This window comes from Euwallacea fornicatus, chromosome 11 (assembly GCF_040115645.1).
Source record: "Euwallacea fornicatus isolate EFF26 chromosome 11, ASM4011564v1, whole genome shotgun sequence".
NCBI classification, from domain to species: Eukaryota; Metazoa; Arthropoda; class Insecta; order Coleoptera; family Curculionidae; genus Euwallacea; species Euwallacea fornicatus.
This window is the reverse complement of record NC_089551.1, coordinates 3,559,871-3,583,847: the sequence shown is the minus strand read 5'-3', so window position 1 is coordinate 3,583,847 and position 23,977 is coordinate 3,559,871. Positions and strand designations below refer to the sequence as shown.

The 23,977-nt window shown below is 37.8% G+C and overlaps 2 protein-coding genes across 6 annotated transcripts in view; one reads left to right on the top strand and one right to left on the bottom strand.

The window, feature by feature from the left end:
- Positions 1-23,977, top strand: part of LOC136341984 (uncharacterized) — a 305,269-nt gene that overhangs the window by 2,664 nt on the left and 278,628 nt on the right. The gene's annotated exons all lie outside the window — the stretch shown is intronic.
- The window catches only part of Glut4EF (Glucose transporter 4 enhancer factor), a 49,268-nt gene that overhangs the window by 7,552 nt on the left and 17,739 nt on the right, over positions 1-23,977 (bottom strand). For both annotated transcript variants that reach the window (XM_066287404.1, XM_066287405.1), the window contains 2 exons: positions 19,973-20,088; positions 16,999-17,168 (listed from right to left, as the gene is read on the bottom strand). In XM_066287404.1, coding sequence (XP_066143501.1) covers positions 16,999-17,168; positions 19,973-20,088 — 286 coding nt within the window. The remainder of the gene's footprint in view (positions 1-16,998; positions 17,169-19,972; positions 20,089-23,977) is intronic.

Genomic DNA, 23,977 nt, shown 5'->3' with positions numbered 1-23,977 from the left:
CATGACGTCCTCAGCTGTAGAAACATCATAATTAAGTTGCGATATTATAATAGATTTCGCATCTCGCGCGTGGCAAGCGAACTAGGTAGTAGGCGATAGTTGTGCAGCTAATTTTAGGTCAATGTTAGATTACATCATCGCTATTGTTTCAATTACGGATGTCTTCGAATTAGTGATTTTTCGCCGATGATTCTCTTACATCATCAGGTTTATGCCTACCGGTGTTTATCTACTGAGTGAACCTATGGCATATGGCGATTATCTCATGTGCATACATTCGGTCTAGTTTTTGTCTTTATTGCGCTGATACCATAATTATTTCCAAGGAAAAAAGGAATAATACGTAGAATTCTAGGAATGAACTTCTGTCGACAGCGCTGCGGCTGTTAAAACGACCACAACCCACAATTTTCTTGTATACGAAGTCCGATATTATTTCCAAAGTACCTGCCCATTAACCGTTATTATTCTCACGCCTAATTGCCATGAACACGTACGAATTTCATATATCTGTGGGTTTCTCTATCTTTATGTATCCGTTCCAATTCGCCTGTGGCGAAGCCCAAAACCCTCATCACTCACTCTTTTCTTTCTTCGAAGATTGAGCCGGATCACCTGCTCCGCACTCTCCTAATCCGACCAGTGTTATTACCCTCGAAAACTCAGAAAACGTCCCCAGAACCGAAACCTTTCGGCCTTGAACCAGGTCTACGAACCCACAAATCTCGGGGTTGTTGAATCTTACTTCTGGGATCGCCTTGATTTGGTGATGCAGCTGTCCCTCTCTTACCTGTTGCTCCATTTAGTAGGAGTTCGTTGTTCGGCTAATTCCAGGGGCGTAGGAAAATTGTGCTATATCGACCTATAACAAAGGTAGTAATTTGTAATATAATGCGCGTTGTTTGTGTTGTTATTGTTTTATGGCGGTGGGTACCCTATTAGAGTTTGCTCGAAGAATAAATTACCAACTGCATCATTATGTTAGATTGTGCATGTGAAACACGAAGGAACTGAGCGCAACGATACAGATACAGGATACTACTACTACTTCCTGTTCAAATATGGTTGCGGAAGTTGATAGTACCGATGAATTTTTTGGTCATTTTCAAAGACGCGTCACCCATGGTTTTGGCGCGTAAATAGTGACCGTCCATAGAAGTCATTGCCCGCCCAACCACGTGGTTCCCTGCCTAAGAAGCCGGTACAAACAACAACAAATGCTTAGCGTTTCTGATTAACCACGTTGCCTCTTCTCATTATACAGTTCCTTTTTCCTCATCCACACTCACTTTTTACATCTATCAAATCAAGGATATACTTAACAACTACTACCGTCAGGACCAAAAGTAATTTGGTAAAAATAGTTACTGATAGGTTGGCACGCGGATCCAACGATTCCAATCAATTCGGCAACGTCGGAATGGTACGGTCGCACTTCAGGGCCATCCCTATTGCGATGTAAACATTGAAGGGTCAACGGCCGCGGTCTCCCTTCTCAGTTGACTCTGTATATATATACATATATATATTCTTTGTGACTGACGTCATGTCTTCGCCGTGTAGGCCTCCAGTGCCGGTTTGCTGATGGCCCCTCTGACTAGTTCCAAAATTACGGGTTATGGCGTGCTATAGCGCCATTTCATGCCGGATATTATTATGCAGTCATGGATTCAAATTAGGAGTGTTTAGATTTGGGCAATGCGTACTGGTTGGGTTGCTTTAAAACTATTAGAAGTTAAATTCATTGGAAATGGCATCGGAACAGCGCGTACATCTAGATTATACTAAAATTTAAGTTTGAAATCCATAGCATGTCTAAAGCGTAAAGCTGTGCAACTTTGATCACTTCCAATTTTGTCTTAATTTAACCAACCTTGTATCGCTTTGAAGAACTAAAAGACCTATAAAAACAGCCAGCCTGTAGAAAATGAGCAATTTATGGAATAAGTATCAAGATATATCAATTTGAGAAGATTAAGGTCTATTACGACTTTAAACCCCCTTCCCGCTCTGCTTTTAATTAATCCCAACACCCTAAAGACCGGTTTCTATCCTATTAGTTCTCGTCAGTTCGGTTCATCTCGAGTCAATTAAACGTAGGCAGAAATCAGCAATGTCAACGGAAAGTATATTGGATCTGTAGGAAAATATTCTACCAGCGCCATCTGCCGTGTTCGCCTTTAATTGACCCGAGATTAACCGAATTGACGAGACCGAATAGGATCGAAACCGGTCTTTGAAGTGGTCGAGTTAATTAAACGCACAGCTGGAACGAGGCGTAAAGTCGTACTGGGCCTTGATCTTTTTAGATTTTTCCTGCGACTATTTACATTCACCTTCACTAAGATACAGAAGTAAAATTATGAAATAATGAAAACTTGCAAACCAAAAAAAAAAAAATGATTGTTTCGAACGATGTGAGATTCCCAATTATGAAACATTGACGTGCAGAATGACATTTAATGATTGTGAAATGATGCGAAAAAAATTTTACAAAATGGTTGACAGTGTTCAGCACCGTGAAAATCGAATATAAGGACGGTGAGTAGACCGAGTAAAAAAGAGTCGTTACATCTGGTCGTCATTACTTCAAGACTTATTTTTTCTTAAGATTGAAGAAACATTCAAAAAAACACAAAAATGTATCTAAAAAATTAAAAACCATAACAGATAAATAATAAAACGTAACTAATTTAATTTAACTTCTAAATTAATTATATTTTCGCATGTATGATAAACACGCATTATTTATTCAAACACTCTGCAATTCTTGTTTGTTTTTTGCAAAGTAAGTTAAAATAAATTAAATAATATTTTTTTCTATGTGGAACTGATTTTAATCAGAAGCCTTTTGTCGTTGGTATCACTATACAGGGTGTTTTTGAATAGATGGTAAAAAATTTAAAGAGTGGATCCTGAACCAAATTTAAGAAGAAAAGTTCATATAAAGACATATTCAAAAATGCTTTGGCTTCAATCTACTGAGTGTTTAAAAACATTTTGAAACTGCCAAAAAACGACAGTTTTTTGGCAGTGTCAGGCGACCAACAACCAATAATTGTTAAACGTGACAGCAAACAAATGCAGCAAACAATCATGGCCAACTGCATTAAGTGTTACTTTATTATTTAAATTGATTAATGTGAACACCTTTGACTATTAAAAGGAATATTACCTAAACCATCGATTTAAGCGAAATTTTGCAAGAGAATGAAAAATGAGACAACTTGGTGCCGGTTTCAGAAAGTTCTTTAAAAGATTCAAAATATTAATAGAAAAGAAAATGTAATAAATGAGAAATCATCACCCATCGATCCGCATCATCCCGTATATGAAATCAAAACCCGAAAATTTCAATTTGTAAGGAATACTCAGCGTATAACATGTGCAAATTTTTAGTAAGTTTCAATAAAAAATTTAGTAATTAAAAAAAAACGAAAAAAAAGTGTGTTTTTATCGCCCTATAGATCGAAGCCGAAGTATTTTTAGACAGGTCTTTTTATGAACTTTTAGTCTTAAATTTGGCTTAGGATTCATCCATTAATCGTTTACCAACTATTTAGAAACACCCTGTATAGCGCAAAGCTGTTCAGGGTTGTAGGGTTTGTAAGGCTGTAGGGCTTCTACAGTTGATGGTTGCTTGAAATCTTCATTGTTCTCAGAGACTTCTTCACTTTCATCTCGGATTTCTGGAACGGTGAGCACTTCGTTTGCAATTTGTTCCTCAGATAAAGCATCATTTCCAAGTGAATGTTAACATTTACAAATTAGTCCATAACACCTCTGATAATGTCAGGTTTTTCTGTATCATAGCATCAAGATACACATAATCTTTTTTTTATGGTTATTCATCCTCCTTGCCACTTCCAGTTAAAGAAAAGTCGTTCTCCTCTTCAAAGTTGTCAGCTATTGATGTTCGTTGTACACCTGCATGTCTAAAACAATTCGTGATTGTTTGGGGTAATGCCCTGTTCCATGCTTTAGAAATCATTGATATTGCATCCAAAATATTAAGAGCACGCTCTTTGTTTTTCTGATTGGTGTCAATAATATTCTTCATCCAGAGCCTTTTAAAATGAACTTTCATTGATCTTATGATACTTTGGTCAACTGGTTGCAGAACTGATATAGTATTTGGTGGGCAAAATTGAACGTTGATATTCTTTAAATATGATATTTTTGGGTGTGCTGAAGAGCATTAAAAAAATTTTGCTTTAATTCAATGTTCTAGTTTCGCAAAATGCTTATGAACAGGTCAAACGTCATCCAGGCTTTTTTATTACACCTGTAGGGCACAGGTAACGACTCAATAGTCTTGAAACAGCGAGGATTTTATGATTTCCCAATAACAGTCAACTTACGTTTTTCTGATCTTGTCATATTGGTAGCAACAAAAAAGGTCCTTTCCTTGGACATTTCTCCAACTGTGCATTACTCTCCGTTAAATTTTAGTGTTTCGTTCGGAGTCATTTTATAGAAAAGACCTGTTCTATCTACGTTAAAAATCTCGCTATTCTGGTAATTTTTTCGAATTTCCGGTCATACAGTTTTGAGCCACTTTGCAGTAACTACAATTGGTGCACTAGCGACTTCATCACTAATTTTTTCATATACAATGTTATGTCTTTGCCGGAAGTATTTAATCCAACTTTGTGACCATTTATATTTCAGACCAGTATTCATACATTCATTATTTTGTTAAAGTTTTCCGCTTTTGTCTTTAGTATTGCGCCCCTGATGGTTGATCCTTTATTTCTTTCCTCTTTGAACCATTAAATAATGCCTGATCAATATCTTCATGATTAGACAATTTAAGTGTTTTCTTCGGTATCATTTCATTAAACGTATTCTTGATATTTTCTCGGTTCTTTCAAATTGTAGAAACAGTCGAACGCGATAAGTGCAACTCATTTACAATGGCATTGTTGCTTTCACCAGTTTCAAGTCTGGAAAACTTTTCTTTTTCTTGAAGTTATTTTTTAAAACATAATATAATTACAATAACGCAATCAAGCTGAATACATACAATGAACAGAGCCTAAAATGTATACAGTCCTCGTTCATAATTCATTAGTTTTCCCGATAATTCCTATTCTTTCTATACTCTTCTATGAAAAATTAATTTCTTTGGGTCATTTACCGACACAAAACATAAATGAAAATATCGACACATGAAAAACTCAGATTCCGTGGTTTAAGGCAACAAACCCCTTTGTTGCACTTTTAGTTGTTTACTGTGGCAAAGTGGCTAAAACAATGATTTTTTATGTATTCATAGTAATTACAGGAAAAATCGACACTGTAAGCATTTAATTACCAATTTCGCAAAAAGAGACTGAAATTTATAAAAACGCGATGTTTTAGCAACTTTACATACAAATTGCAGAAAAACCACAACCATACATAGGTGCGTTAAATATGTATATTAAAAATACATTTTTTGGGATTTGTCTATAAACCCCCTAAACACACTTAAAATTTTCGGTAACTTTTTCAATGATTTTTCAAAGAATGCCGGCAATGTCGACTCTATACCACAATTACTATACTATATTTCGTAGCAGATCACTAAAGATGTCTTTTTGCGGAAATAAAAAGCGGCTTTTTTACAATGAGGAATCGACGTCGTTATTCGCAACTTTCACTGTATGTACAGGGTTGCTCAGTAGTACGTCAAAGTACGATTTTTCAGTAAAGATGAGTTTTAGACGGAAAGGTTTCATATCAAAGTTTTCGAACATTAAAAGATATATATTTCAAAATTATTTTCAAACGTACAGAGTCTATCATAAAAATGTGGTGATACAAAGTTATGCCCTTTTAAATGAAATCCTTTAATTTTTTTTCCATTTTCGGATATACTGTCAAACTTTAAGACCAGTTTAGTAAATAGTCTTATGTAAAAAAATTACCGTTTTGGAGCTATTCGGGAAAATTCGAAAATTTTGATAGGTGTAAGGTCTCACTGAAATCCATGCTGACCCTAACCGATGCGAATGTCGAAATCGATCTTATGGGCTACCAAGAAGACCTAATAAGTTACGTTTTGAAGTGTTTTAATTGATAAGAACAATTTCCATAACCCCCGAAATAAGCCTTCCAAGTTGCATGACTGGAAACTACAATATCTTGCTTATTTCAAATTAAATACTCCAATTTTCTTGACGGCCTCGTGTTTATAATCGAAAAATCTACAACATTTGTTAACAGTACCCTAATAACTAATATTATAAAGAGGTCTTTTCAGGCAAGACTGTAAATGTGGTCTAATCGAAATGCAAAATAATTTGAAAATTTGTTGTGAATACCTCATTTGCATAAAAATAAAATTATTTCTTGTAGTTTTGATACTGAACATCACCGGGTATCGCGTAAGATTTGTCTATAGTGATGTCAGTGGTACGACTTTTGAAACATTTAAAAGCCAAAAAGGGGCATTTATCTGGAACTTAGAAACGGCTGTGTCAGGGACAGGGCAATGTTAACAAAAGTTGTATATGTTTGAATTCTGAACACAATGCCGTCGAGAAAATTGGAACATTCCATTTGAAATAAGCAAGTTATTGGGGTGTGAAATCATACAACTTCGGAAATCTGTTTCGGAAGTTACTTCTTTTTTAAATTAAAACACGTTAAAACGTATCTTATCGGAACCTCTTGGAGCCCTATAAGGCCGATTCCGATAAGTGCAGCCATTAGGATACAGCACTCATACATTGCAACTATTAAAATTTTCGAATTTTCCTAAATAACTCAGAAACGATACATTTTTTACATAAGACACTTAATTAAAGTAACTTTAAAATTTGAAGGTAACTTCAAAAATCGTAAAAAAATAGGGGGTTCCATAAAAAAAACATAACTTGGTGCTACCACACTTTTGTGGCGGATCTTGTACATTTGAAAATAATTTAAAAAGACGTAAGTCTTAATGACCAAAAACTTTGGTATGGTCAAATCTAGTTCTCAAAAGTCGACGAACATAACTTTTCCCCTCAGAAATAAAAATAATAATTTTAGTTTCATCACTGAAAAGAACATTATTCCACTTTAGAGGTGACCAAAACAAGTGCTCCCAAGCAAATTTAGTTCTGGCTCTAGTGTTCTTAGCAATTAAGGGCTTCTTCACTGCAATCCTTCCTACCAATTCCATTTTGCACAACCCACAACGTACAGTGCGATCGCTTATATTGATATCATCATTGTTAGTGATTTCTTGCTTTATAATCCTGCAGAATTTGCCAGGATCTGCAGATGATAATTTTTTAATCCGTCGATCGGTGGGGGTATTCATTTTTCTCGGACGTCCAGGTTTCAGACCATCTTGCACATGTCCGTAAGTGCCACATTTTGTAAACATTTTGGAGGCGGCCCCTTGGCCGATTTTTAATGTCTGCAATGTCTCTTTGGTTGTAGCAATCACGTGACATTTGGATTATTGAATATCAAAAATATTTCGAAAAATACTTTTTTAGCATATTTTGTATAAAATGCACCCGCAATCGGACTGAACAACTAATAATGCCCTCATAAACAACAACACTACATGGTATTCCATATTTTTCTCCAACAAAAAAAAATGTTTTTAACAACACCTTTTTTCAAACAAACGTTCCTAGGCCAAATATTGTACGGCGAATTTAATTTACCTTATCAACAAACTTTGAAGACGAAAACAAAAATTATCACCAAGAAAATATTGTTTCAAAAAGTGTTCCATTCTTTTGTCCACGACTGCAGGTTTGAAGCTAGTTTAGTCATTTTCGAGCCTTCACGTGATTTGGACCCACAGGCTGGGATTGACCTTCATTGACAATTTGGTGTCATTCCATGGGTGCTATTTTGGTTACTGTTTTTTGTGATCAAATATTCGAAGGAAAACGAGAAAAACCAACCACGAAAACTTCTTCCCAGTTTTTGGACTCGAGCGTTACACAAGAGGCCACCATCAGTTGCATGGCTTCTTCAGGAAACCTTAAGTGTTCTCCGCCTAATTAACCGTTGAAACTAATCGCGGTTCAGAGTGGTTCGTTTCCTGAAATCGCTTCTGCGAGTTCAAGAAACCATCGCCTATTTATAAAACGATGTGCCTTCGAAGGACGGTCGTTCACCCAAAGACCCGGTGTTTGGGAGAGCAGTTATCATTTTCGTGTTGCCGTTATTACACAAGTTGATCATTACAATAAGCCCGAACACAATTCTAGCTGAAGAACGTTAATGGGGCTTCAATAATCAACCGCGCAGCGGGAATAGGTCTATTTCGTTATAGTTTTAATCGCGATGGGCCTTGAGTGCGAATCCGACGCCGTTATTTTTTTAGACCTTAATCTCGAAATGGACGAATCACCGGCAAAGGTAAATAACCCGTGGTTGCAACCATGGACCAAAAAGGCGAAGCAGGTATGTGCGCGTCTGCAATGGGACATCAACGATATTGTATGAGAGAGAAAGAGCGTGAGTGAGAAGGACAGAGAGAGAGTGAGAGAGCCAGAGAGGGGGCGACAGAGAAAGAAAGAGAGTGAGAGAAAGAGAAAGAGAGAGAGAGAGAGAGAGAGAGAGAGACAAGTGAGTAATTCATTTGTCTTTGTAACAAAGTGCAAGTCAAGCGATAAAGAACCAATTGGAAGGTGTTTACATCAGGTGGATTTGAGCAAAAAAACTAATCCTTATTGCCTTTCTCTTTCCCGTTTAATTGCTCTGCTCGGTGATAATTGGTTTGACCCTATAATAAAAAATCCCGCTCATCAGAAAGAGCAAACAGGATAAAACAAGCGAAGTTCGTTGGCTGGTGCATGGAATCATCCTCCTCTAACAAGTACGAGTTTGATGACCTGGAATTGTAGGCCGCGTTGGCCAAGGGTAACTCGGATCCGTTTTGCTTTTGTTTCTTGAATTATTTTCACCGGGCGATCTTTTGTTTTTGCTGCGACATCAACAAGATGGTCGCCGGCATTGTGCCATCGTTTATTCATTTATTTATCGAAAACTTTTGTCAGACAGTTTGGTACTGAACTCGAACAAACGAATGTTTCGTTATCTGAACCACGAGCTAATCGCAGCAATTTGTGTAATCACCAATAGATAAGTGATCAATGCGAAAACAAACAAAGCCTTTTGTCTCACACATAAACTGTTGCCAACCTTTCTGGGATACCTAATTAATGTCATTACTCTTGTTATTGTTCTAGCTCGGCCACGCCTAATTTCGATCTGTAACCGACACATTTTCCATATAATACTTTCCGCTGGGGTTTGAAAAAGCTGTTCCGTTAACTTTAATCTAGTTGGCCTTGTAGAGTTTTCAAAACGCACACGACTAGAGAGAGTGAAAAATTCGCAATATAGTCGGCGCTCAATTGTTTCGATCGCTGCTCCTACGACACATTATCATAACAAGAAATTGTTTAGCAACCGTTTTCACGGCCGCCTTTAACATTGGCACGTGTAGTTTTTGCAAGGACGCTTCGAATTTGTTTATCTCCGCGTTGCTGCGCAGTAGCCCGTGATGCAATCTATTTTCGTTTAGTTTGTCAATGGCGCAGCGCGCTTTGCAAAAATCAGGGGAGCCTTGAATGATGGTTCGTTGTTGACGGTTGGTTGCGTTGTGTGGGGTTGGGTCTATTGTTTTCGGCAACCATGGAGATGGTGGGAAATGGGCCGTTTGGTTTCTCTCATTATACAGGGATATCCAATTAAGTATGTCACTCGAACAACAACTTTCGCATTTACTATTTAATTAGTCTAAAGATGAATTTCCTATAATCGGGTAGTGGAATCCGTGATTGGACTTCCTGCTAGCTGTCAAATGTAAAGGTGTTTCACTACAACTTTTTATGTCACTTTCACGAATCCGAACCAGATGAAATAGGTACATACAGTGCCTCCCTAAAATATGCGGATACATACACTTAAAATCTTCTTTTGTGCACAGTCATAATGGAAATGAGCAATTAGGAGACGGGACTTTGGTACACGTTTGGCATTAGTTTTTGGTAACTAACAATGCAAAAATATGTTTATAATTTAGTGCCAAAATATAGAACAACTACCATATAGTAACAATGAGGTCGTTTCTGAGGTCTGAACAATATTCGGACATTTTTTGTCGATCGTAGTTTAGCCCATAAGAGCGTGTCTTATGTGGGATCTAATAATCTAACAGTGTTCCATGGCACTTATTAAAGTTGCCCCCTAATACTAGTATGCATTTTTCAGGGGTAAAAATAGGTAGAGTTAAAAACAAACAAACATCACTTTCGATTTACGGCAAACAGTAATTTTTAAGTTTGAGAAGATGTTATCCTACAGAAAAATTGACGAAAAACTTAATTTGAGCAAGAGAACGGTTGTACACTTTATTCATCGGTTCATGAAGATTATTAAGGAAAATTTTCGAATTAACGCCCGTAAATTGAAATTAACTCTGCAAAATCAGATTGGTAAAAAACTATCTCCAGAAATTGTATGAAAATACATAAGAGCAAATGGTTTCAATGGTTGGGTAGCCGGAAAAAAGCCATGGGTTAATACCAAAAATAAGAACTTTAGAAAAGAATTTGCATCGGAGATGATTTTAAAACCGGAAAACTTTTGGAAGGATGCAATTTTTGCCGACGAGTCAAAATTCAACTTATTTGGGTCCGATGGCCGCCAAATGATATGGAGAAGACCCAACGAAGACTTGAAAAACAGCAATTTACGTCCTACTGTGAAAAACGGTGGTGAATCACTAATGGTCTGGGATTATTTCAAAGGAGTTGGGGAATTAGTGTTCATTGATGGAACAATGAACAAAATGGTTTATTTAAACATTTAAAAAAATAATTTGTTAAAAATGCTACTGATATGGGAATTCAAGGCAGTTTTAAGTATCATTAAGATAATGATCCCAAGCATAACGCGATGATTGTTAAAGAATGGATGCTCAACAAGTGTCTAAAAGATCTAAAAACTCCAGTGCAATCTCCGGATCTTAATTCGATTGAGAATGTATGACAACAGTTGGATTTGCAAGGAAAACAACATTCGGTAACAAATAAAAATAAACTAAAAAGAGTTTTAATGGAGGAGTGGCGTAAAATTGACCTTAATTTAATTTAAAAATTGTTTTGCCTATGCCTAAATGACTTCCAGCCATTGTAAACAATCAAGGAAGGGATACAAAATATTAATATTTCTTCCTCACTTATTTATTGTTTGTTAACGTGTTCGAAACTTTAGTGTACGAAAATTTTTGTAATACCAAAAAATGTGTCGTTCTTTATACTTTTTTTTTTGGTTATTGTTAGTTAATATTAAATATATTTCTGCATTGTTTGTAAGCAAAAACTAATACCAAACAAATACCAAAGTCCTATTCCCATTAATTGTTTATTTTTTTTACAAAAGAACATTGTAAGTGTGTAAGTGTCCGAATATTTTAGGAAGTTCCTGTACGTGAAATTTTGAAAATGACTTTTGCCAATTGACAGCACATTCGATAGCGCATTCGACATCCTTAAAAACATTCCCATTGAAAGCTTTTTTCATATTTCTTAATTAGTGAATGGAAAAGTTGTAATTCGAGGGAGATCCCGGTACATACAGTTCGTTGCAATATTCTTGTTCTATCTTCTTCTATCATCTGCTATTATTCCACTATGTCCACTAATGAGGGTCTACTAGATAACGAACGAGCGCAAATGAAACTGAATGAAAAATATTGGATCAAAAATCGGTTTTAACAAAGCTGTTGATTTAAACCTTGAACGTCACAAATGCAATTTCCTCATTTCACTTAATCGCATGATGATGCGGCAGTAAAGTAAACACATGTGGCATTTTTTTCTTCCGACTCGCGGCGATAAAATTTTTAGCGCCAATTATGCAATTAAGGCTCTACGAAGTTACGCCGTAAATTCTGTCGTTTCCCAGAAACTTCAATAAATTCTCAACAGTTAAGGTCAATAACAAACGTGTTTTTCCCACAGATGTGCAATGTCCGATGCGCAGGCGATTGTTTTTGCGGTTTACGCATAAAATTCCTCGATTGTTTTTCAAAAAGCAATCTTTTCTCGGTTTACCACATCTCGACTTTTGTCTTTCGTTTTCCCAGTAAAATCACACTGCGAACGTTCGCCTCTTCAAAACAAAAGCGCTCAAGGTTGGTGGCTCTTGCACAGTTCGGCAGTTCAATGTTCGCAAACGTCGATGGCCAATCAGAATTGTATTGAGCGAGGTCATAACGCACATTTGATATTATTCCACAAACTACTTTTACATTATGTTCAATGTGTCCATATTAGGACAATTTTTCCAAACAAAAATCGTAATAATATAGGTGTGTATTTATGAGATCTTCATAGTAGTAAACAGTTATTCACGCAGCCCTCTTCAATCGTAAATAATTAGATAACTGACGCATTTCTACGTTCAAACGCGAGTTACAAACACGTGTAGAACCCAGATATTTTTCTGTTGAACTTATTTTTACTGTTTTCTTGGCAATCTTTTCAGTTTTGTTTGTATTAGTCATTTCCACGGCGCATTCCCCAAGTTGAAGTTCATGTTCTCGTCAGCGATACCTTGGTGTGGAGGAGGGTAGGGAAGGTTTTAAATTTCCTTGAATCGATTTCATTACAGAAAGACACGTTCGAATATTGATTTAGGTTTCTTGATGCACTTCCTCTTTGGATTTTTTCAATCCAAATTATTTACCTTCTAGAATTTTCCAAAATGGAAGTCCTTAGTACATTCATCCAAATGGGGGAAGTTGGGAAGAGACTCGTAAAATTAAATTAGGGACGATGCGTTAACAGCTGAAAAGCGTTTAGCATATTTGCGTTTGCTTTTTTTGAAAAACGACGAGAACACAGAAAACAATTTCCTTATACTCCCTGAAGACACATACATACAGGGTGTTTCTGAATAGGTGATAAAAATTTAATGGGTGAATCTGGCGCCAAATTCAAGCTTTGGCTTCGATTTACAGGGTGTTGAAAACACTTTGAAACTGCCAAAAAACGACGGCTTTTTGGCAGTTTCAGGCGACTAACAACCAATAGTTGTCAAACCTGACAGCAAACAATCATGGCCAACTGCATTAAGTGTTACTTTATTATTTAAATTGATTGATGTGAACACCTTTGATTATTAACAGGAATATTACCTAAACCATCGATTTGAGTGAAATGTCGAAAGAGACTGGAACGTGAGACAGCTCAATGCGGATTTTAGAAGTTTGTCTAAGAGATTCAAAATATTAACAGAAAGGAAAATCTGATCAATGGGAGCTCACGACCCATCAATCCCGCATGCGAAGTCGAAGTCCAAAGATTTCCGCTTGTAGGGAATACTCGGCGTGTGATATGTAGAAATTTTCAGGAAATTTCGATAAAAAACTTAAAAAAACGAAATAAAATGTGTTTTAATACCTCGTAGGTCGAAGCCCGAGCATTTTTGGACGTGTCTTTATGTGAACTTTTCGTCTTAAATTCGGCTCACATTCACCCATTAAATCTTTTACCATCTACTCAGAACCACCCTGTATAATACCCGATGGTAATCCTCGCTAACAGTCATCGTGTTAAAGCACTCTATCCTCTTGGGCTGTGAATTGTTTTAGCCAAGGAAATACCTAAAAACTCAACCTTGGACTAATCGAATTTTCCTCCATTTTATGTCACTTTGGTAAGTCGTGCAATGCAAACCGATATTGCAACTTGGCTTTAAGGCCTCCGCTTTGGCGGTGACGCCAGTTTGAACGCAATTCCTGAAGATTTCTATAACGTTTTTTGAAACCAAACTCTGATTACGAGATTCTCTGACGCAAAACCGTGTCCGCTGTGCGCAATTTTCGATTTTAGCCGCGGGCCTTGCTCGGCCTGTGGTCGGCCGGCTTTTCCGACCTTCCAACTTTTAATGGACGACCGACATTTCATTCGCATATTGCGACGTTCTAATAATCTCCTTTAAAAAAATCGGGATTTTTCCATTCCAAGAAAAATTATGGGCCTCACAAGGTCAACGGCGGTGGGTGTGGCGCGTTTTGCGAAATGATTAATGATGTGCATTGGCAAGGTGGACTGCGAGACTGCGGGCGGCATGACAGAGATGACATAACTTACTACTTTGCAAACAATAATTGAGAAGCTTCCACTGCGGATTTACGAAGTAATAATCCCTCGAAGTAGGCTAATGGTTCCGTGATATAAGAGCATTTCCTGCGTTTCATGTTATTAATTGCTTAAGGAAGCAAAAAGCGATACAAATGTGAAATACCTAATAACATTGCTTTATAAATAATTATAATTAATCGTTGCCACATGAGCTTTCCTCTTGAGAAACACCGCATTTTTCCTATCTGGGGATCGATTCCAATCCGGCCTAATAACAGCCTGCACAGATCGGCAATTCAATTATTTTTGTTCAAGGTAATTATAGCACACAAACCGTGTCAATTAGGCTTAATACACACGTACGCCGCATGGCATCGGCCAGTTTTCCGCGTTGAGAGGCCCAAATGCCTCCGCGTTTTTCTGACCTCATTCCGCGAAATTGGACGCTTATACGGCTTATCCGGTCCTGCCTGCGCAACTGAATGCGCATCAGAAATTAAAACATCCACAGCATCACTCATAGAAAGTCGCAAATGTAGCACGAAGCAATCTAAAAATTTCTATTTTACACAATAAAGCCAATTTCTTCCCCATGATGGAGTGAAAGTGCGCTTCTGTTAAGCAATCGTGTCGTATTTAAATGATAACGCTTCATTGCGCAACGACGGTTTTTATGCAATTGAGAACGATCGGGCTGGTCTATACAAGTGGTTTTCGTAGGTTTGAAGATGTTTCACCTTGCGCTGAAAGTGAGACACGATGACAGAGTTGCTGTAAGAGGCACAATCCAAATGATTTATTCACTTAGGGTGATTAGGAGTTCCGGGATGATAAGAACACTGGAATTTATCGTGTATTAGTAATTTCCACTTACAAATCTGATTTTTTTATTTTTTCATATTTGACATGATAAATTTCTTCATATGGAAATTTTCCGTACGCTAAAATCACGTGTGATACTTGGGAGTCTAATATAGGTTCCTAACCTCGATAGAAGTAAATGTGTTAATCAAGATTGCCGCAGCCACAACTTCAGCTCGGTTATAGACAAAATCTACGTAATGTTCTTCATTCCTCTGCTAAAGCTCGCCCATCGCGAGGGTTTTGAAAAGAAAACGAACAAACCGACGACCATGGTATTTCTTAACACCATCGTTGCGATCTGACGAAACAATAGGAGGAAGAAATAAAAATAATAGTCAGTATCTGCTTATTATTAGATAAAGCATCTGAAAGTACCACCTTTTTGTATCGCATATGTAATCGCAACCTTTTGAAGACTTTGAGAAGAGTTTTAGCGCTCGTTACGATAGAAAGGAATCTATCAAACTGCAGTCGATGTATGCTGGAGCTCACTATTAAACAGTGCAGAATCAGCCTTGTTTAATCCAAAATGACCCAATCGATAATAAAAAAAATATACAGGATGGTCCGTTATTTGTAGCAGGACTTTAACAGTCGATAGAAGAATTTGTTTTAAAAAAGAAATTTCATATCAACATAGGCATATAAACGCTTCGTTTTAAAGATACTGGGCGTTGAAAACTTAAAAAGTGTTCGATTTTATTTGTAATGCTCTAACCTCTGGAGATATTTAAATCACATTTGATGTACATCATCACATTGTGTGCTGCTGCATTCGGTAATAATATCACAGCTCTCGAGCAACCAGCGCTAGACTTGTGAAGTTTTACTACTATAAAATTCAATAAATTACTTATACGGTCCTGTCTAAAAGCAAATTGCATTTTTTTTCTAAATGAGTGATTCATTCTCTATAAAAAATTTCTTACGACATTTTTTCGTGTCTGATTCCGTTGCGTAACAAATTTGTATTTTTTAGTGTATAGAACATCATTTTAATTAAAAATATTGCTAGTATAAACAGTAAGATTTATTATTGTTAATGATACGTATTGCATAATTAAAAGTGAAAAACAGCTATAGAAATTCGCATAATTTAAAGTAGGTGTTCAAAATATGAACTATTTTGTTGCACGCATAATTCACACTGACATCTAATGGATCGGAGAGCACCAATTAAATTGTGATTTCTCAATTTAGGGCACGTATCTCTAATGTATCCAATTAGTTCTTCCATTTTTCCACGAGAGTGGCATACACTTGTTCTTTTAAAAATCCCCAAACAAAAAAGTCCAACGGGTTTAGGGCGGGGGGAGCGTGGAGCCTAAGCAACATGCCTTTTAGTTTATGGGTCTATGTTGATATGAAATTTTCTTCTTTAAATAAGTTCTTCTATCGACTGTCAAAGTCATGCGACAAAAAATTGGACCACTCCGTATAATAATAATAATAAAGAATATAACCAACTTTTTCATCGTGTAAGAGAGGTCTCATTGACCCTGATTTCATTAATCAGGACAAAAACTATTAAGTTTCTCTACTGGTCATGAGTATGGTCGGGTAGATTATAAACGCCTTCTAAAATACTCTACCATATATTCAGATTTGAGGTGCCCGCGATGTAAACAAAGGCACGTGACCAGTAACCAATAGTCAGACGACAAATGTCCGCCAGACCAATGACAGCACGACAATCGGGAAGCTACGCCCCAACCATGCGTCATTTTTGTTTATACCGCAGGCATTTGAAATGTGAATTGATTATACTTGGAAATGGTTGGCAATGGTGCAGTGTGGTAGGTACTTAACGTATTATCAAACCCAAATGTATCCAAAGCCACACTGCAATTCGGTCCCAATTAAAATTAATGTTCTGCTGTCCGTGAAACGTTAAACGGTAGCTGACAGTTTCGATTAAAATGTATGAACCATGGTGTTACAACCTGAATAATAATTATTACATGATTAAGTTGCTTTCTTTCGGTCTCTAATTTCGAGCTTGTTCGATGTAATTCAAAAGGACTTTTTCGTTTTTTACCTTTTTCTTGCGGGGCTGATCTTCAAGCATATAATCCATGACGATCCCCTCGTCCGAAGCTGAACTGAAGGAGTTAATGGGCGAGGTGCTCGGAGGGGGCGAAGGGGTTGATCTGAAGGAAGCTGAACTGCTGCTACTACTCCCCGGGGAGGTACCAAACATAGGAAAGGCTGCAAGTTATGATTGTTATCAGAATTATCGTTAATTACATGCTAATGTAATTTATAATTATTTATACAATCTGGGCCAACACGATTAATGGGAAAATACCCAATTATACATTCATTAGAGTTTTTTTTCGGTTTTTGACCGTAAACGTATTTGGGGCAACGTTTCGTTAGAATCACTGTGATAACTCCTGACTGCTAGCGTAGTTGTTCCACCTATTGTTCTATATTACTTGTCTTTTCAGTCTGAATTTTTCTTTGAAGTAGTTAAATACCTACGTAGTAAGACTAATGGCACATTACACTGAGCGCAGTTAAATATTATAAAAACCCGTGCAACTCATTAAAAGTCGTTTCAAACACATGTGTGTCGATCCAAGGTTAAAAGGATGCAACCATTCGTGGATAGGTAAATATAATGTAAATTTTATGTTCGTCCTTGTCTGTCTCTCTAGTTTGTTCTCCATTGCGTCCTTTGCTAATGCCAAAACGGCTCTTTGTCATCAAATATAGGTCAAACGTGGCCCGCATGTGTGTGCAATGTGCCGCTAACAAGCGGCATTAAAACAACATACGAAACGAGATCGACGACCTTTGTCGTCTTAGTCAAGAGCTTTATCGGATTAGTCACCTTGTGGCGTATTTAAAAACTATGAAGTGCAATTGACCGTCCTCAGCGATTTGGAAACAAAAACGCGGATTATTGAACCTCCATAACTGGGAAATTACGAGAAGTGAACGTAAACTTCTTGCATAAATATCGGCTTGTTTGTTTACGTTCGAAGCCGGTAGTAGATAAAAACTAAAAACCCGATGTAAACCGTGTCAAAGCCCAACTACAAGGTACGCTCGACTAGTGGGTAATTATGCATAGAAGCTATTCCGCAATGGATGCAATGTAAAACCGCATCCACGTTTGCGTCCACGTTCATTTCGACCTGCAAACGTTCTTGTGCCAATTCATAGATGTATTTTGACCTTTAGGACGATTTAATGAAGCTAATATTTTTATTGCATTGTGAGTACATATTAATTATTATCGGGCTGCTGAACATTCTATATATGTTTAGTCCCTGATATGTGTAGGCGTATTATTATTTCGCGATAATAGTGTTCTCGCAAGGACTGCGGAAAGTCGCCCTTTTCAATAGAGGGACAATTCATAAGCAAAATCAATATACAGAGTACTAATTAAGTATATAGACTTTAAGATCACATTAACGCGGGGGCGGAACGGATAAGTCCTTGAGACGCAGGGTATTCAAACCCTGTATGGATACCCAATAAAAGTTTTATCTCCTCATATTTATCGACAATAACGCGGTATTGTGACGAAACTTTGCGCACTTGGAAAGTTGATGATGACAAACTCAAATATTTACTAAGTTTTTTTGTTGGGGTTTTTCACTAATTATTGAATGAAAAAATTTGTTGCCCACTCAGTTTTGCCGATGAAAGGTTTCTCTGAGTCGGACTAGCCGTGGACTAAAGATCAATCAATGCTCCAGTTATTCAATGATATTAAAGTCGATACCACCGATCCTGCACCTGTACCCGGCCCTGAAGTATACGACTTATTACAAAACAAAATTGCCGAGAAATCTCATGAAAATGGCTTTCGCCGGCCGGCATAATACCGAAGCAGATTACCTATCTAAATTCCATCTTGCTCGCTGTGCAATATGCATCAAATAATTGCCTATTAAGCCACATCACGACGGCACGGCATATGGCAAAAATACATAAATATACGTAAAATAGATTTCTCGAATTACTTCCCTGGAAACGACCTTTGCATCGTCGTCCCTTGGACGAAACAATGTGACATTAAGGCCGAAAATAGAACGGCCAATCGGGCTGTAATTAGTGAGGTAACAGCGGCGCATCTACATCAGTTAAAAATAATTAAAGGTAATTGCTCAACGTCGAACTTCCACGGTCAAGGATTCGTATGTTAAGGCATAGCCGCACAAAGAAATACGTAAGTATGTGCAACAAACAAATCGGATGCAAAGTGGTTCGTAGAATATGACGTCAATCCCAAAGATAAATCCCTGATAAAATATAATAATACGAATAGTACATGTATTTTGATGGACATATAACCTTGCTTCTAGATTCCCAAAATCGACGTGATAAATCAATAAACCTTGAGGTTGGCGAGATCTTGAAAACCGCATTCATTGAGTTTAATGAAGTCGTAAACGTCATGAGTAGGCCAAAAAGTTGGTGAAGAACGGTGGGCAAATAATGTTTCAAGTTACTTTCAATCTACACCAATGACGTATAGAATAACTGGATGTAGCAACGAGTAAATGCATGTGTTCATATTCCCATGACATCATTTTTTCGCTACCATCACAGATATGTGACGTACCGGCGCATGTAAGACGTATATGGTCAGAGTGAGGTCACCTCCTGCGGTTTCGCCGCCATTGATTAATGTCTCATTTTGCCAAAAACATGGATTAAACACCATCCAGTTCTTCTAGATGGTTGGCCTAAGCAAAATTTTGTGATTTTTTTCATCGCCACACGATGTTCATTTGGGCACATGTTAAAGCCCAACTAGGTGACGTCACCGCAACCTATTGGTCGATTTCCATGGCGTCACGAGGCCCTGGCCTGAAATCAAACAAAGGAGACACTTCCTTGAAACCTGAACAATATCGGTGGAAAGATAAGAGGAAATGACAAATGCAGCGTACCTCGCCTTAACCTATTAAGTTTCGCAATTAGATTAGAGCGACTACGAATAAGCAAGTCCAAAGGTCTTTGTTTCGTACAGACAAAGGCGCTATCCTTACCATTCTGAGGTGAACATGAGAGACTCATCAGTACTAATGCGGCGCTGCACTCGTCCATGGCAGTACTAGGATGAAGGCTGTCCTCCTGGCTAAAGCTGGGCCTCCTTTTGCGTGACCTGGAAACAAGAAACCATCATCATCACCCCGTGTAAACACTGCAGCCAGTTTGGAAAACAAACCGGCATGTGAAATTAAACAAACACTGACATTAGAAGGAAACAATCCATGCTCTCCAGTTTCACACCCTCAAAACTTCATCGGGGAGTCTTCAGTTTCATTGCTGCATGGCTAATAATATGTGCCCGCATTTACTGAAGTTAATTGAAACGTAAGGCCGGTCAACGTAAAAGAATGTCTTCGGGCAATATATGAAAGATTGACGCGGCTCTAATACGCAAACAGCAGATTTACAATGGTGAAGAAAACCTGGGGCTGGTAATTTATCAGGTAACTGTACAAGCAGAGGCTTTAACATGAGTTCGGACACCTGATAGAAGGAAACGGATCGCATTTGCTGTTGTCATGAATATCAATCATTCGAGCACTGGAAGCTATTTGAAATTGAATACAGGGTGGCCGTTTTTGGAATTCAACCACAATGATCTCCGTAACCGTAAAAGGTTCGAGGTCGGTCGAATTGGGGCGAAGTTGTGCAAATTGGACTTCATGAATACAGCCTTGGCCAAATGTATTGAGCACTCCTATCAAGAGCATGCATCTGGTTTGTTACTAGGTAAATTCAAATGAAACTATTTTCATTCGCAAAAACTACAAGTTTTTATTATAAAAAAATATCAATATTTTGTGGCACCACCCTTAGCCTTAATTACAGCAGCTATACGGTCAGGTACGGTGCCTACAAGATTTTTACACTCATCTGAGGAAATCACTTCCCATTCTTGTTGCCGCACACTTTTTTAATGATTTTTAGACGTCATTGTATGGTTTCGCATTTTTCTCTTTATTAACTCCACAAGTGTTCGATGAGATTGACATCGGAGGACTGTCAGGCCGTTCGAGAAGAGGGATGTGATTTTCCTCGAACCGCTTCATTGTGTGTTTCGCTTTGTGGCATGGCGCGTTGTCTTGTTGAAATTGTAGTCCCTCCGCGGTTGCGTCGCCAAAAAGATCTGATAATGATAGTGCAAGGGCTGATTCCAAAACATTTCTGTATTTTGCGGAATTCATGGGTCCTTCGCAAATCACCAGTTTGCCCACTGCCGAAGTTGCCATACAAGCCCACACCATATTTTACAGTAGTCACAATGCAATCTGGGTTGTAATCCTCTCCATTGAGTCGCCTGATCTAAGTAGCTCCGGGGGTTCCAAATATCTTTTTAATAATAAAAATAATTATTATAAAGGATTTGTAATTTCAGGTATTTAGAAACTGTTTTCTTTTTAGAAACAGTGAATTTCTGCTCAACATGCTGGAATTTTACTTGCCTGAAAGTTAGATTCATCTGACCAAATATTTGACCAATCTTCCTTTGTTAAATTTTTGTATTTCACGACCCAAGTGTAGCGCGACCTCATATTGGTTTTCATGAGCAAAGGCTTTTATCTTGCTTTGCAGCCTTTCAAGCCAACATCGTTGCAACGTCTTCTCGTTGTCCTAGCAGATTTTTTTTCCACTTTCCATTGAAAAGTCAGCAACGAGTCGAAAAGATGTTTTCTTTGAACCTTTCAATGAGGCCCTGAACAATTTTCGATCTTCGCGTTTTGAAGTCATGCGTTTTCGCCCTGATTATGGTCGATTGCCGTAGAACCCAGTTGCCTTAAATCGAGAAAGAGTGTACTGCACAGCCCTACGAGAACCTTTCAAGTTCTTGGAAATTTTAACTTGAAGAGTATCCTTGCTCAGACGCAAATTTGGATCTGCGCTCTTTTTTGCAGATTTAGTTCACTTGTTTTAGACATTATTCACAGGAAACACTAAAAATTAATCACTTAAAAAAAATTCAAGGATAATCTTAATACAAAGGATGTGTTTGCAGCGAAATTCAGATTCACACTATTTAGAAACAAGTTATACACCAAGAACAAAATTCTTTCTTTACTGCATTGTACTAATCCCCACAGCTATAAAATATTTGTTATTTGTTTATTTTGTTGAGAAAATATGTATTTATTAACAATATTAGTCTTTTTATTATAATCTTTCCTTAAACATAAGACAGTTAGGATGCTCAATACGTGGGGTCTGGGCTGTACGTCGTTTCAAAGATTATAAACGGAAAACTTCGGAATGCTCAACTCCAATAATTGATCAAATATTCCAGTAGACTTTTCATCAACAATACAAATGCACTTCAACGTCTAACCGTAGCCTTTGAACCTGCGAAAAATCCTCAACCTTCCAAAGCAAAATATGACCTTTCGCCGGCATTTTATATCAAAAGTGCACTTTGCATGCAATGTAACCACGCACAAGTAAATTATACTGTAGTCATAACATTTTTCCCTGTTGTGGCGTGCAGTTAAGCATAGTTGCTTTCCTAGTAATTTTCTACAATAAGGCCTAGTCCTGGCACTGTAATTTCGACCATACACCTTTGGGCGTGGCTTAATCTTATTTGATGAGGTCTGAGCGTCCTGTGCCGCTTAAGATCCAGTTAATCGGCTTGAAGTGTGTCTCTTGTTTGGTGTTCAAGGGACGACCATAAAAGTTACACAATGACGAGATAATTACTTGTAGTAGCGTGTCACAGTGCTTCCAGCCACGCTATAATTGCCATCAAAAGATTTTTGTGGCCTGCATTTTCGGTTGTTAAAGTATACGATTCAGAGAGAGGTGTATGCGGCCGGCTCATTGTTCGGTAGAAATTTTTGCAGAAAATTCGCATAACAGGAGAATGTGATTTTAAATTAAAAGTAAAAGGACCAACGTCACTTCGTGGCTAACGAAAGTACCGAATAAGAACGAGGTCGTACGGCGTGCTTACACGGGCGATTGTAAAAGCGGTTTACGCACACTTCCTCGTTCGGTTTTGCGAATTTTTTACAATGTCACGTTCTCATTGTTTTGGAACGCGAACGGGCGTGCATAATGTCTTCATTTTGACAGTCGACATCGTTTCCTGTTTGCCTTTTTAATACCAAAATCACTACCGTTTTGAGCACATACATATGTATATCGGTGGTATAAAAACCAATTTAAATAAATTCTTTTGTATAATGACTAATCTAAATAGCTCCTGTATTTCGGGACATTCACTAAAAGGCACCACTATAACGGATGTTCAGGTTAGTTCAAATTCAGGACGTTCAGTGTTTTCCATATACCATCAAGTCCACTCACGACACTCAAGTGGTTTAAAATTACCTGAAAATATGATTAATTCCTGAAGAAAAAGATTCAGCTTTGATGTCGGTTTTCTTTCTCAGCGATAGCTGCAGTAGGTACTAGCCGGCAGGTCATTCCTTTCGTCTGTGTCTGATTTACTTACGCCTCGACTTGAGCTATTCTCACAAATAAGGTCTCCAGAAATATCGTGTAAAGTTTCTCGTACACGATCAAAAATTCCCGGCATATTCCTATATGATCAGCGGCAGCGAAAGTACATTGTCGCAACTGATTTTCATCCCTTATTTCAGCAGCGTAGACCAAATTTTTCGTGAAACCCCAAAAGAAAAAATCCAAATGATTAAGATCCGAAGATCCGGCGGGCCAACGATTGGGACTACTTCTTTCTATCCATCTTTCTTCAAAATTATCATTTAAGCGCTCGACAACTGGACGTAAATAATACATTTTCACGTGGCTACTGTTAATAACTCGGAATAAATTCACGTACCGCTCTCCCAAATTAACTTTGAGGGTGAGGTATTGAGCGTAATGACAGATGAAGCATTCGAACGAGGAACGAGGTCGCACTAAAATATTAAAAGTATGAAACAACATAAAGTCCATGACCAATGTGGAAACTAAGGGGCGTTTAATCTTGTCCCTTCTCACTGGGCCTTAATGGGCGCCACTTGTCCATGGTGCCAGGCGTCTTCGTA